Source organism: Sciurus vulgaris (assembly GCF_902686455.1).
Source record: "Sciurus vulgaris genome assembly, chromosome: 17".
Classification (NCBI taxonomy): Eukaryota; Metazoa; Chordata; class Mammalia; order Rodentia; family Sciuridae; genus Sciurus; species Sciurus vulgaris.
Genome location: NC_136478.1, coordinates 3,484,104 through 3,497,365, shown reverse-complemented (window position 1 = coordinate 3,497,365; position 13,262 = coordinate 3,484,104). Strand labels below are relative to the sequence as shown.

The following is a 13,262-nucleotide window of genomic DNA, read 5'->3' as shown; positions in this document are numbered from 1 at the left end:
GCTCCTGTGTGGGGAGCTGAGCTTCCTGGACCTTGACTTTCCCCTCTAAAGTGAAGGAGGCCAGACTGAGGTCCAGAAAGGCCTTGCTGTCCAGGGTCAGACCCGGCCTCAGGCCATGCGCCTGTAAGAGACTCCTAATTGGACCAGAGGGATTATTTTTGTCACTTCTCCGATGGCGGAGTCTTGGGAGTGAGGTGTTAATTTATACGTGTTTGTGAGATATTTCGGTCTTATTTAATTAACCTGCAGTGAGGTCAGGGGGGACGATTCTCTTGCCAGCCGCCCTTGCCTCTCATTTCAGGTGTCATCAGATGGATGACTTCGGACCTGCCAAGAACCTCATGACCATGTGCTTCACGTACTACCACCTGGGTGAGACCAGGGGGCTTGGCTTAGGCAGAGTGCCAACCTGTCAACTGCCAACACAGTTACTAGGAAGGGTGAAAGCTCTGGGCTTCCAGAAAAGAGAAGCTGGTGTTGGGGAGCTGGCAGGGAGACTCCTGAGCAGGGGGTGGCGTGCTCTGTGTCTGGGGCTGGCTGTCCTCGGAGCAGGAGAGAGCATGCTAGGCAGGAATCGTATGGTGGAGGCCAGGGCGCTAGGTGTGAGGGTCTCAGCTTTATGTTTTAGCAAAATATGACGCAGCATGGGCTGTTGGGAGGGCAGCAGCCTAGGGCCCTGAGCTGGAGGAGTTCCCGGGGGTGCTGAGCTGCGATGTCTCTCTGGCTTGTTGCACTGGAAGTTTCTGGTACGCTGGGGCTTGGAGGAACACTGTTGAGCTCCGTGGGCTGCAATGGCAGAGGCTGGTTCAGCCCTGTAAGTAGATTACTGAAGCCTGTGTGTGGAGAGCTGGGTGGGGCAGGCTAAGTGGGCCTCCCTGCCATCCTGCCTGCGCACGGGCTCACTCCTGCGGCACAGGCCCTTCCCTTGGACAGGACCACTCTGTCCATGCCCTATGGTCAGTTGGCAGGACACCATCAGGCAGGCCCTAGATGCCAGGCCTTTGGGTCAGGTGCAAAGCTGCTCCATTCCAAAGACTGGCTGACGCTGTGGCCTGATCCAGGTCTGAGCTCAGAGCTCTTTGGCTGGTAGAGGAGCTGGCCTGGCCTGGAGAGGGTGCCTCAGCCTGTAGGGTCGCTTGGCTGGGGGTGCCAGGCCTGTAGGTCCACCCTCTGCCCAAAGCAGGATGTTCTCCGTTGCCTTGGTGCCCACTCCTCTGGCCCTCTCTTCATCCCACATTCACCTGTTAGAGGTTAGCCAGTGCCCTGGGGCCTGCCCTGAATCTGCACCCAGGGAGGACCACTCTCTCCTCCCTCTTCCTCACGCTTTGCCCTTTGCCAGTCAGGACTTCCTGCCATGCACTCGTGTGTACATTTATGCCCTCCTCCTGCTCTTCTTCCTCCTCCTGCTCCTCCTTCTCCTCCTTGTACCCCTCCTTTTTCTCTTCCTGCTCCTCCTCTTTCTCTTCTTGCTCCTCCTCCCCCTGTTCCTCCTCCTTCATCTTCCACCACCAGGGCTTTTAATCCAGCGGCACTTTACCACTGAACTACACTCCCAGCCTTTATTATGTTTTATTTTGAGACAGGGTCTGGCTAAGTTGCTTAGGACCTCACTAATTTGCTGAGGCTGATCTTGAACTTGTGGTCCTCCTGCCTTGGCCTCCCGAGTCTCTGGGATTACAGGCCTGGGCCATGGCGCCCTGCCCAGCTTTCCTGTTCTGCAGGGCTGGCTCCTGCTTGTCTCCTTCCTCTCTCCTAGCTCTTGGCCAACTCCATGGTAGTTGCTTAGGGACTGCCCTCAGAGGGAAGAGCCATCCCTTCCTTGTCCAGCTGCCCCGTCAGGGAGACTGAGGTTGGAGCTCTCCCACCACGCTGTGTCCGGGGTTCCTCAGCTATTTGTGCCACGCCAACCGGCTTCTTCCGCTCCGCTCTGCCTCTCTCTAGGCAAGCCACACCTGCTCCCCGCGGAGCCCAAGGAAAAGCCTGCAGGCAGCATCGACTCCTACCTGAAGTCTGCCAACAGCTGGCTGGCGGAGAAGAAGGACATTGCCGAGCGGCTGCTGAAGAACACGGAGAACGTGAAGGGCTTCTTTGGGGGGCTGGAGACCAAGCTGAAGGGACCCCTGGTCAGGAGGACTGAGTGAGTGTGCTGTGCACCGGCCCTCTTACCTGGGCAACAGGCAGACTGGCGCGGGCCCAGGGGCGGGAGCAGCGGGGGGCGGGCCCTGCGTTCAGTCTCCTCCCACTCCAGCCCCTCGCTGCTCCCGAGAAGCGGCTGACCCAGCGTGACTCCGCCCCCAGGGCTCTCGCTCACCTCCAAAAGCCGCAGCACGCAGGGATGTCCTAGTAGTGTCTTTCTTAGGCTGACCAGCAGCATAAGCAGTATGGGTTGGCAGCAGGGACACCACACACCTGTCCCTCCTTGCTCCTCCCCTGCAGTGAGCCAGGGTTCACAGAACACAGGGCAGCCATGGGGACTTTGAGGAGGGTGGGGTGGACGCAGGTGCCCATGCTGAGATACCCACAGAGAAGGGCACATCCCCACCCAGGAGCCACAACCACAGAGGCCCCTGCACCTCCCCCACTTGGTGTGGCCAGTGACACAGGCTCATCCTGCTGGGCCACACACTCAGGATGCAGAGACCACAGCTCCAAAGCAGCCTCAGCACCACATTCCCAATGCTGAGTCGCTGGTATGTGGCCTTGATTTCATGTGCAGCTTTTCAGCAAAACCATTGATTGTATGCAGCCCTGCCTCAGAAATGTGAGCGGTTTGACGTGGGCCACCTTTGTCATTACTGTGTTTTTTCTTCCTCCAGGGAAGATGAGAACAAACCCAAGGACAAGCAGCCCAAGACTGGTGAGTAGCTGTCCCTGGAGCTGCTGGGGAGGTGTGGCCTTGATGGGAGGCAGGGCCTGGAGGGAGGCAGGGCCTTGGAGGGAGGCCGGGCCTCCATCAGACCTGGAGTGGCAGGGTCCAGAGGAGTGGGGCATTGGGCCAGGGTTTGGAAGGGTTCCGGAACTGAAGGGTTGGGACCTGGACAGACCTTGTCACCCAGACCCTCACATTGGCCTTAAATCCGCCTGCCATTGACCAGCAACAGGAAGAAGCAGTAGTAAACGTCTCAGGGCTTATTTCCGTCTTTATGACTCAGAGTGATGCCTTGGACAGTTCCTAAGTCGGTCTGGATTTTCTTATGAACTTCTGAGGAAGAGCCACTTTTCTAAGGCATAAGCAGAAAACGAATTCCCTATTCCAGGGACTTTGGAGCCCTGCGGGGAGCAGGTGGCCCCTCTGTGAGCCATCCGTAGGGAGAAGCCCTGACCACCAGGCGTGAGTCCCCTTTTAGGTTGTTGCTGGCAGAAAAGCTGTTGTGGAATTTTGACTGTTTTTAGAGCTCTGGGGGCCGCGGAGGGAGCTGTGGTGGTGTGCCCACACAGGTGCCCAGCTGGCACTGCCCCGCCTCTCTCGCTCCTCCTGCAGTGACTGTGTTCAGCCCGGAGGATGAGCAGAAGGAGGAGAAGATCTACCTGTACACGCACCTGAAGCAGCAGCCCATCTGGTGAGGCCCGCCGGCACTTCTTGCCCGCCTGACTTGCAGCAGTGACCCCTTCTAGTGGCCTGCGTCTCTGTCGGAGGTGGCCGTCGCCCACACCTCCAGGGTGACCAAGATCAGAGGAGGCACACTCCCAAGCGTCGGCAGGGCTGTGGAGAACTCCCCTCCAAGGGGCGTGTGCCGAGGGCAGGCCCCGCGGGAGGCCTCCTGCAGGCTGGCCTGTGAGCCCCTCCACTCCTGCACGCAGCCACGGGAAGCGGACACTGTCGGCAGATGTCCACAGTCACACTGGGGAGGCCACCCGCCTCCACGTCCTGATGGAAGGCTTGCCGTGTGGTCTCCGTGCGGTGGACAGTGACTCGGCCCTGGCAGGAGTGAGCACTCACTACCAAACACACGCAGCGTGAAGTCAGGCAGGCCGCGCACGGCCATGCGTTCTGCTGTGTGTGGGGGGTTGTCCAGCACAGGCAGCCCCGGCAGACATGGTTGCCAGGGCTGGGCGGGGTACAGAGTGCCGTGGGGACCAGGGTTCTTCTGTGGGATAGTGCGATGTTCTGAGTCAGGCAGCAGCAATGGCTGAGCACACTGGAATCACTGAGCAGGACATTTGGTCTCATTGTTTTACTTAGCGCACACGAGGCGCGCTCCAACCTGAGGACACCGCAGCCCGCGCTACACACTTAGAAGGGTGAACTTTCACTCTGCACACACCCAGAGCTGACAGTGGGTGTGAGACCAGACCATTTGGCATGGCTTTCACGTGTCCCCGCTGGGGTGGACTGTGGTCTGTGGTGGGCAGACCTTGAAGAGCTGGCCCCAGTGAGGCAGTCAGGCCCGGGTGCCACCCGTGGACGGGACTGAGTAGCTCTCCCGGGACCAAGGTGGTTCTCCAGCACCGGTTACGCTGCCCCAGCTGCAGGCGCCATTTCCTGACTCTCCTCCCTCACGTTGACACCCAGCAGCGAGGGCGGTGACACGCACCAGAATGACCACACACGGTGCTGCTGGGGCTCTCCAGCTGCTGGACTCTTGAGCTGATCCACCTTTTCTTCATACACATCCCTGCACCAGCCGTTCTGCTACAGGGCCACGCCTGCGGGGTGCTCCTGGGTAGCTGCTGGCTTGGCCCTGAGCCCTCTGGAGGGCCTGTCTGCTTGTCTTATCCTCTGGCAAGTGAGGTCCAGCACCTGGTGTCAGACATGGGCCGTCCCTCGAAGGTCACGGTTGGCTGCACTAGAACTTCCCACACAAGACAGGGGCCCGTGATGGGTGTGGCCAGGATGTGCTGCAGAACCCAAGGGCAGAGGGCTGGGCAAGGCGTCAGGGGACACCCCCATCGGGCTGGGCCTGAGCCCATCCAGGCTCACGCACAACCGAGCAGGGCAGAGGCTGGACCTGGCCCAGTCGTACCTCCAGGGTCATGGCTTGGCCCCTGGCCTGGGCCTTGCTCTCGTCTTGGCTGGAACTGGGCTTGCACACGCTTCTGTAGGGGACCAGATAATAAATCTTCAGATTCCATGGGCCACGTGTTCTCCCCAACCATAGCCAGGCCCCCGCAGATCTCGGGTCAGTGAGTAGCTCGGCCGCTGCAGTAAACCTTCATCCATGGAGAGAGGCTGGGCCTCATCCACAGAAGGAGGCTCCCGTGGCCGCCCTGTGCTGCCCTGACCTTCCGTAGGAAGACGTTCCTACCAGGTGCCCCTGTGACGGCATCGTGCGCCTGGCATGTCCCTGCTGACTCCCATTTGTGCCGCGAGACCCTGTCCTATGGAGGAGCAGGACCCCATGTCCCCCTGGAGCTTCTCCAGGAGGCAGAGAGGCACCTGCTGAGCTGTGCTCAGGTCCCCAGGCCACCTCGTGTCCCACTGCAGCCCTGCGGGGCCCCTCCATCCCATTCCCTCTCAGGAAGAGGCAGTGCCAGGAGCCCGGGTCTGCCCTCCTCGGCTCTGCCTCCCTCCCAGCAGCTGCACGGCCTGGGCGCTCTGCTCCCCCACAGGGTGGGGAGATGCTGGCTGGGACTGACTGCCAACTTCTCCGCAGGCACACGCTGAGATTCTGGAATGCAGCCTTTTTTGACGCCGTCCACTGTGAGAGGAGAAAGCGCTCTCCCACCACCAGGTAGGAGCCAAGTGTGGTCCACTTTCCTAGGAAAGAGGACGGGGCGGCCTCTGTCGCCGTTCCTGAGTGGCTGGGCTGCTGGCTTCTGGCCTCCCTGTGCCCTGCCGGCAGCCGAGGCTGGACGCTCGGCTTCGAGGGGGTGCTCAGCCTGCATGAGCGCTTCTGCCCTGGGACCCTGGCATGACTTGGCCTGAACCTCCCCAAATGCACACGCCCACTGAATGAGACCTCAGGACCCCACCCCTGCTGCTCGCTGCGCGGAGTCAGAACCCTGGGGACGAGCCACGTGACAGGGTCCTGGGTGGAGGGCGGCCACCACCCTGCTTCTGGAAGTGCAGTTGCTGCGCTCAGTTTGTCCTGTGCTGAGGGTGACCTGCCACCTCAGAGGGCCCTGGGAACACTCAAGAGGGGCTGGCACTGCCTCCACAGGGACTGAGCCCCTGCTCCCTCTGACCAGAGCAAGAGAAGGCTGCCACCTGCCATGCAGCCGGCACCGAGGGGCAGCGGTGCCCAGGGAGGCCCAGCCAGGTCTGTGCCCTTATGGCCCCCGCGCTTGACTTCCAAGACTCTGGGTGTCTGGGGGCTCTGATCCCTCATTAATAAAGCAAGTTCCCACCTTGTCACCGGGGAGGCCCCACACCTCCCTGCACTTGGGGGAGCAGAGGAGCCAAGGAGCCGTCTGTGCGGAGACCAGTCAGCGGGCACGGGAACCCTCTGTGTGGGGGCAGCTGGCCCTGGAGAGGAGCAGGGCGCCACCTTGAGGCCGCGCCTCCTGGGGGCCGAGGGAGCATGGGGTGGGCGTGACCTGACGCTGCCCTCGAGCACTGGGCAGCTCTCTGCTCTGCCAGGAGCGAGCTGAAGGAAGCGCAGAGACGCTCAGGCGAATGGGCTCTGCCTCTAGCTTAGCGCTCACACTGCTAGGAAGTGGCCTGCTCTGGACTCCCTGTCCTCTGCCCGCCCCGCCTGCTCCTTGTCCACACTTCCGGCTCGACTTTGACATGTTCCTTTGTTCCTTTGTTTACCTGTTTCCGCTGCCGCTCCAGAGGGGATGCTGGACAGCAGGAGAAGAGGTGTGTGTGTCCATTTTACAGCACTGGGTCCCGTGGAAGGCCACTGCAGGGTGGGGAGGGCGTCCCGGGAGGCGAGCCAGTGCTAGGTGAAGCCGGGCCTGGACTGTGGGGACAGCAAGGCCAGAGGTGACGCCTGAGCCGCCCCATAGGGCACAGCGCGGGCTCGAAGGAAAGAACAGTGACTCCAGCTTGGAGGGTGGTGCTGTCCAACCGTGCTGTCCACTGGGCCACCCAAGCCGAAGGCGGGACCACACCCAGCCCGCGGGCGTGGGACACTCAGGACAGCTGTCCTCTTTTCCAGCCACTGGGTGACAGGCCAGCTGTGAGGGGGTCCCTGGAGAGAAGCTGGTGGGACTGTCCCCCAAGCTCCTGAGGGCGAGTCGGGTGGCCTTGGTGGACACCCCAGGTGCCTTTTCAGTCGAAGCCCTTGGCTGACTCAGTCTCACGTCCTGCTGGGGCGGTGTGTTTGCTGGTTGCTGTGAGGGGTCCTGAGCCTCGCAGCCTTGGTGTGTCCTCAAGGGGCGCGTGGGCACCATGGAGACCTCCTGTCCGAGACAAGCCCCAGTGCTGTGGTCTCTCGGGCTGACGGCCTCCCCCTTGCCGGGCTTCCTGGCACTGCAGCCCAGGCCCAATGACTGGTCCCAGCATGACCTCCCTGAGAGCCGGTGCTGCTGCCCAGCCCTGCTGGGGCACAGCCAGCCTCCTGGGCCTCCTGGGCCTCCTGACAGACACCGACACGCTGGCCTTGTGCAGGTTCCATGTCTCCCACTTGCCCTGAGCCACCCAGGAGGGCAGCAGGTATTTATCCAGGCCCCAGGCAGCCCAAGCCAACAACATGACCGCTCTCTTAGTGACCTCTGCTGTCACTTCTGTCACCTCTGACCCCTTTTCAGAGGGGTTTCCTTTGCGCAATTGCGAGTCCCATCCAGACCCCACAGGCCTGAGCGCAGTGTGCGCGTCTGGCCCTCGAGTGGGGTTGAACTCAGCTTCGGGAAGCAGCTGAGTCCACCTTCACCCCATCCTTCAGGGGTCAGGGCCACTCTGGGCTTTAGTCCTCACCACAGCAGGAGAGAGAACCTCCTCCTCAAGGGTCCAGGGTGGGCACCTCGGGGCTACTGTGCTGGACACTCCAGGAGAGCCATTCCCATGTGGCCTGGGGCTGTGCAGTGCCCTCCCCCCACAACTGTATGCCATGGGCCTGGGGCTAGAGGAAGACCTGTGTGCCTGACTGGCCAGCCCTCAGGGCAGCTGTTGGAGGGAAGAGAACGGGGAGGAATTCCTGTGGCTTAGTGCGCCCTGGGTATCTCAGCAGGTGCCCTGCCCTCAGCCTCAGGAGGCTGGAGAGGCCAGCAGCCCAGCAGCCTCAGGCCAAGAGATGGGGAGGAGGGGAGGCGGTCCTTGCTCTGTTCTCTTCCTGGCCTCTGGTCCTCCCTCTCCCTCCAGGCTTTTCTTCTCCCCTCCGTGGTTCTTTCTCTCAGCCTTATTTTTATTCAGACTCCTCCATCCAATTCTTATTCAGGGGGAAGCGGGCTAAAACCAACGTCCCCATCTGCAGCTGCTCCTGGACTGCTTCTGAGCCACGCACCTGATGCCTGGGGTGCCGGGCTCTGACCGTGAGGGGTACACTGGGGGCGACCCCAGCACCCTGGAGAGGCTGGAAGGGAGCAGCAGTGTGACCTGTGACCTCGGCTGCAGGGTACAGGCGGGGGACCTGTAACCAGGACCCTCTCAGTCTGCTCCGGGACCCACTGTGAGCTCAGTGCTCCCTCTGGGTGAGGCAGGTGACGCTCAAGCCCCCGCTCCTGCCAAATTCCTTCCCTGGTGTGGGGTCCACCATGCAGAGGCCTGGGGGCAAGATGGGGGTGGGCCTCCTCTGTGTTGGGAGAGGTGGAGAGGACGCAGGCCGGGAGGCGGCCAGGGTGGGGAAGGTCCCCATGAGAGGGTGAGTCTCCTAGGAAGGGACGGTGGGGCCATCAGACACTCCCGTCTCCCGTGGACACTGCCACCACAGCTGGCCCCAGGGTAGCATAGGCCCTGCTCCTGGGACGCCATCGGTGCCTTTCCTCATGGGTCTCTGCCTGTGAGGTGGCCTGGGTGCAGGAGGCTGTGGTGGCCTTGCCTCCTGAGGACTCTGGGAGGCCGTGTCCCTCCCTCATCTCCGAGGCAGCAGAGAGCCTCCAGCCGTGCGCCTCCAGCTGAGGGCCTCCAGCCGTGGGCCATCCTCCTTTGGAAGCCTGGGCTCAGGGAGCTGGCACCTGGGCTTGGGCACCGTGTTGCGGTCGGCAGGCTTCGTGCAGAAGCTGCTCCTCGGAGACAGGCCCTCCAGGTCGGGGGCAGAGCCAGAGCAGGGGCGGGCCGTGGATGGCTGTGTGAAGCCCTCCTGTCCCACAGGGAGAAGTGGTGCCACATGACCCAGGAGGAGCGGGACGACAGCCTCCGCTTCAACGAGAACATCACCTTTGGGCAGCTGGGGTAAGAGCGGTGGGGAGGGCCAGGCTGAGGACCTGGGCACCCTTGGCCTCCTCCCCGTTCCTAACGAGGTGGCTACTGGGGTGGCTGTTGATCCCGGCAGGCCCCACGTGGGACCCCAGCACGTGGCGCCTCTCGGGTCCCTCGGGAGGCTGATGCCAGGGTTTCCTTCCAGCACCTTCACTCACAACATGCTGGCCTTCGGCCTGAACAAGAAGCTGTGCAGCGAGTTTCTGAAGAAGCAGGCCGTGATCGGCAACCTGGACGAGGGTGAGCCCGGGGCTGCGGGCAGCTGGAGGGTGCTGGGAGGCCGCTGGGAGGCCGTAAGAGCAGCTTCTGGAGTTAGGGGAAGTGTGGCGTTAGCCGTTTGGGCGGCTCCTCTTCTTTCCCTGGGCTCCTCTCATTCCGTCCAGAGGTCGGAGTCTGCAAGACAGAATGGCAGGCCGGGGGCCCTGTGCCCAGTGTGCCGCAGGGTCCACGGGGAGCGCGCATTCTGCAGAGCCAGACCCTGGCCGCCGGGGCCACCAGATGGCCCCCTGGGTCCTCCAGCCACACTGCCTCTAGAGCTGGGCAGTATTGCCACCAGCCTGTCCCAGCAGGGGTGGGGCTGGCCATCACGGGCTCCGGGGGGCTATCCTCCACAGGAAGGCCACTTGATGCCCAGGCCCACCTGAAGCTTGTGCCTGACAACGTGCTGGTGACCAGGTGTTCACCCTGGTGGCACAGCCCTCCCTGGAACCGGCCCTGGCCAGCTGGATGGGATGCAGTGGCCCAGCCCTGCTGGGAGCTGACTCGGCACCGCGGGGGCGGGGTGGGAGTGGGGTGCGCCTGTGCTGGTCACCAACTTTATTCACCATGGGTCATTCTCACTTCCAGAGCAATACAAGCTGCTCAGTGACCACATTGAGCAGATGGCCACTGAATAGGAGACAGAGGGCCTGTGCTACTCTCCTGGCCAGCGACTGGCTGTCCCCACCACTGACCCTGCATGATACCAGCAGCACCCAGGACTGCGCCGCGCGCCCTGAATTAGGGTCGGAAGCGTCCGGCTGCCTCCGCCCTCCTTCCTGCTGCCTGTGTCTGCCCCATCCTTGTGCCAAAGGGTCCCGTGGGTCACAAGGCCAAAACCAGGGACCGTCTGTACCCCTAAGTGCTAGGCTGCGAGAGGAGACGGAGAAGGAGGAGCAGGAGGAGCGCCTGCAGGGAGGTGCCCGCAGCATCCTGTGCGCCCCCCTGACGGCCAGAAGGGAGAAGGTGGGCTCGGAGGTGGACGTGCCTGCTGGGCACCCGTGGGGCTGAAAGTGAAGGACGGGCACCACGGCTGTGGGACAGCTCCTGGGAGGCACTGGGGTGGGGACGGCAGGCCTCCCCATGAGGCAGAGTCTGCTCACTCTTCTGTCTCCCTCTGTATCATGGGAGCAGGAGTCACAGGAACCGAGAGGACAGACATGTCCTAGGGAGGGAGAGAGGCACTGGGCAGGGGACACCTCTGCCATCCCAGGTCACCAAGGGGTCTGCAGCCTCCCAAACACAGGGCAGCTGAGGACATTCTCCAGTGCCCGGGAGCTGCACTGTGGTCTGTCCCATGTGAGGAGCGAGAGCAGAGAAGCTTCACCAGCAGCTGCAAGGCCAGAGCGCCTTCCTGGAGGGACGGCACTGCCCTTGTGTCCTTGAAGGCAGGACAGCACCCTCAGCACAGCAGGGACAGGCAGCCGCAGGGAGACACAGCGAGCAGTGTGGATTCTGAGCTCCGAGCTCTGAACGCCCCCCCCCCCCACAGCCTCCTCCAGGCGCCGCCTACCCTCCGCAGCCCAGGCCTCCGCTCTCCCCGCTGCCTTCAGCCAGGGCCAGGGAGCCCGGGCTTCCTCTGAGCATTCACGCCTGGCCACCTGTGGGGCCTGAGGTGCATGCCCCGCACCTGGCATGCTGGCCCAGGGCCTGCTGTTCCCTGTGTGGGCAGAGCAGGAAGCGGGTTCCCTCTGCCTCTGGCCATTGCTGCTCTGGCTGTGGACCTTGAAATCAGCCATGGGGTCTTCCTTTGACTCTGAGCCCCTCTTCCCTCATCAGCCCTCAGAGTACAGACTGGGCCACGGGCACAACAGACCCCACCCGATGGTCACCCAGCCAGTACCCAGGAGCCTCCCTGCAGGAGCACATGCCTGAATGTTCCAGAGTGGATCACGAAGGCTTGAGCCGACATCGAGTGTGTCCTGATGCCAGGTGACAATGGCATACGGCATGGTGTGCGTCCCTGTGTGCTTTTGGCCAGGAGGTGGGAAAGCCGGGTGTGCGGACTCCAGGGCGAGACTTCGGCCAGATTGCCAGGGGCTGGACAGATCATGCAGGCTGGTCCCAGTGACCATGCGTGTCTCTGTTGACTCTGGAAAATGTCTAATTAGAAAGTATGCCCCTCCTGGCTCCAGCGTCAGCCTCCTGTGACACGCCCTCCTGGCAGCCCTCAGTCACCTGCCGTTGCCTGCCATCGCCAAGCTGCCCTGGAGTGGCCGTAGGCCCGCAGGGTGACCAGGAGGCCTCTCCCGCTCCGTCCCACATTCTCACCTGAGTCAGTTGAAACGCGTTGACTTCGCGGTGTCTGCGACACCCACCTGCGTGCAGCTGTGGCCCCTCCTGGCTTTCCAGACCCCTGGCTTCAGAAGCAGCCCGGCACTGTCCCCACAGCAGCCTGAGGAGGGAGAAGTGGGTCAGGCCTCTTCCCTCGCTCCTTTTTCTCACAGACCTGGCTCAGAGCCAGGGCGAGTCTGACCCCAAACAGCATCACCTGCTGGGTTCAGCCCAGACAGCACTGCCAGGGACAGAGCTGGCCTCTGGGGATGTGGTGCCCTCCAGGGTGCCACACGAGAGAAACAGAGTCCCTTGGGGTCTCCTTGCCGTCCCCTGCTGACAGCTGGCTTTGGTGGGCAGTTCACTTTCAGGTGCCCTGGCCAGTGTATCCAGGAAGCAGTTTGGTGTGACCAGAGGGCCCCCACCTGCCCCCTGAGGTGTCCTCTCTTCCCGAGTCTCCTCCCCAGGGCCTGGCCCAGCAGACCTGAGCTGGGCCCTGGCTGGGCACCTGGGATGACTTGCGTGTGATTCTGGCGTCCCTGCTGTGCCCCCAGATGCTGCAGACGAGTGCAGGGGGCCTCCCGCTTCCCAAGAGGAGCTTCCAGTCCTGGGAGGCCGTGTGCCCGCAGCCGGGAGCCTGAGGGCCTGTCATTAGCAACAGCACTCGGACTTTCAGCCGCCTGACCGTCAGGGCCGCGTGGCTCCTAGGGAACCAAAACCGTGCTCTCTCGCAGATGAAGCCCCTGCCTTGGAAGCAGGACGGTGGGGAGATGGCCACAAGTCCCCTGTGTTGGCAGTGCCTGGTGTTTGGGAGGTCGGCCGCTGAGCGCAGCCGGACCGAGTTCTGATGGCTTGGGTTGTCTGTCAGGTTGGGGCGGCAGGCCGGTGCGCTCCTGTGCCAGCAGAGGAGGCAAGGCGCTCAGAATCACGGGGACCAGGGACCCAGGTGACCAGGGCCGTGCACCAGCACCCGGTGTTCACCTCAGTCAGAACGCAGGGGCTAGAACCAGGCCACCGCTCAGACCCGAGGCCAGTCCAGAGCCAGTCTCGTCGGCCTGGTCTCTTCCCTGCCCTGAGAGGAAGCAGGGCTGATTCTGCAGCTGCCTGGATGGCAGAGCAACTCACAGGGTGGCGGGCTGCAGCTGTGGGGCCTGCTCCGTGGCTGGTTCCAGGTTCCTGTGGGTGGAACCAGGCCTCACCCTGTAAAGGGGAGTAAAAGGCTCCAGCCAAACAGGAGCCCTGAACTGCCCACCTGACCTCCTCAGCCACACTGACCAGTTGGCTCTCTAGTTAAGGAGGATCCAGGTGGGCCAGGTGGTTTGGTCAGCTTTACACCAGTTACCTGTGGGGCAGCTGGGAGTCCAGGGCCTTGCCACAGTGGGGGGCTGGGCACGTCAAAGTCAGAGACCCCCTTGCAGAAGAGAGAAGGCAGGGCGGCCAGCCCAGCCTCCGGAGTCTCTGCAAGCCCCGGCTCACCCCTCACCCTCTC

The 13,262-nt window shown here is 62.6% G+C and overlaps 1 protein-coding gene across 2 annotated transcripts in view; it reads left to right on the top strand.

Annotated features, from left to right (window-relative positions):
• The window catches only part of KIAA0513, a 46,050-nt gene extending 34,422 nt beyond the window's left edge, over window positions 1-11,628 (top strand). Inside the window, exons 5-13 of one of the 2 annotated variants that reach the window (XM_079117573.1) lie at window positions 302-372; window positions 1,942-2,137; window positions 2,817-2,857; window positions 3,482-3,560; window positions 5,595-5,672; window positions 6,716-6,742; window positions 9,134-9,214; window positions 9,387-9,481; window positions 10,088-11,628. In XM_079117573.1, coding sequence (XP_078973699.1) covers window positions 302-372; window positions 1,942-2,137; window positions 2,817-2,857; window positions 3,482-3,560; window positions 5,595-5,672; window positions 6,716-6,742; window positions 9,134-9,214; window positions 9,387-9,481; window positions 10,088-10,137 — 718 coding nt within the window. In that variant the 3' untranslated portion in view covers window positions 10,138-11,628. The remainder of the gene's footprint in view (window positions 1-301; window positions 373-1,941; window positions 2,138-2,816; window positions 2,858-3,481; window positions 3,561-5,594; window positions 5,673-6,715; window positions 6,743-9,133; window positions 9,215-9,386; window positions 9,482-10,087) is intronic. The other variant, XM_079117574.1, reaches the window with a different exon arrangement.
• The last annotated feature ends 1,634 nt before the right edge of the window (window positions 11,629-13,262 follow it).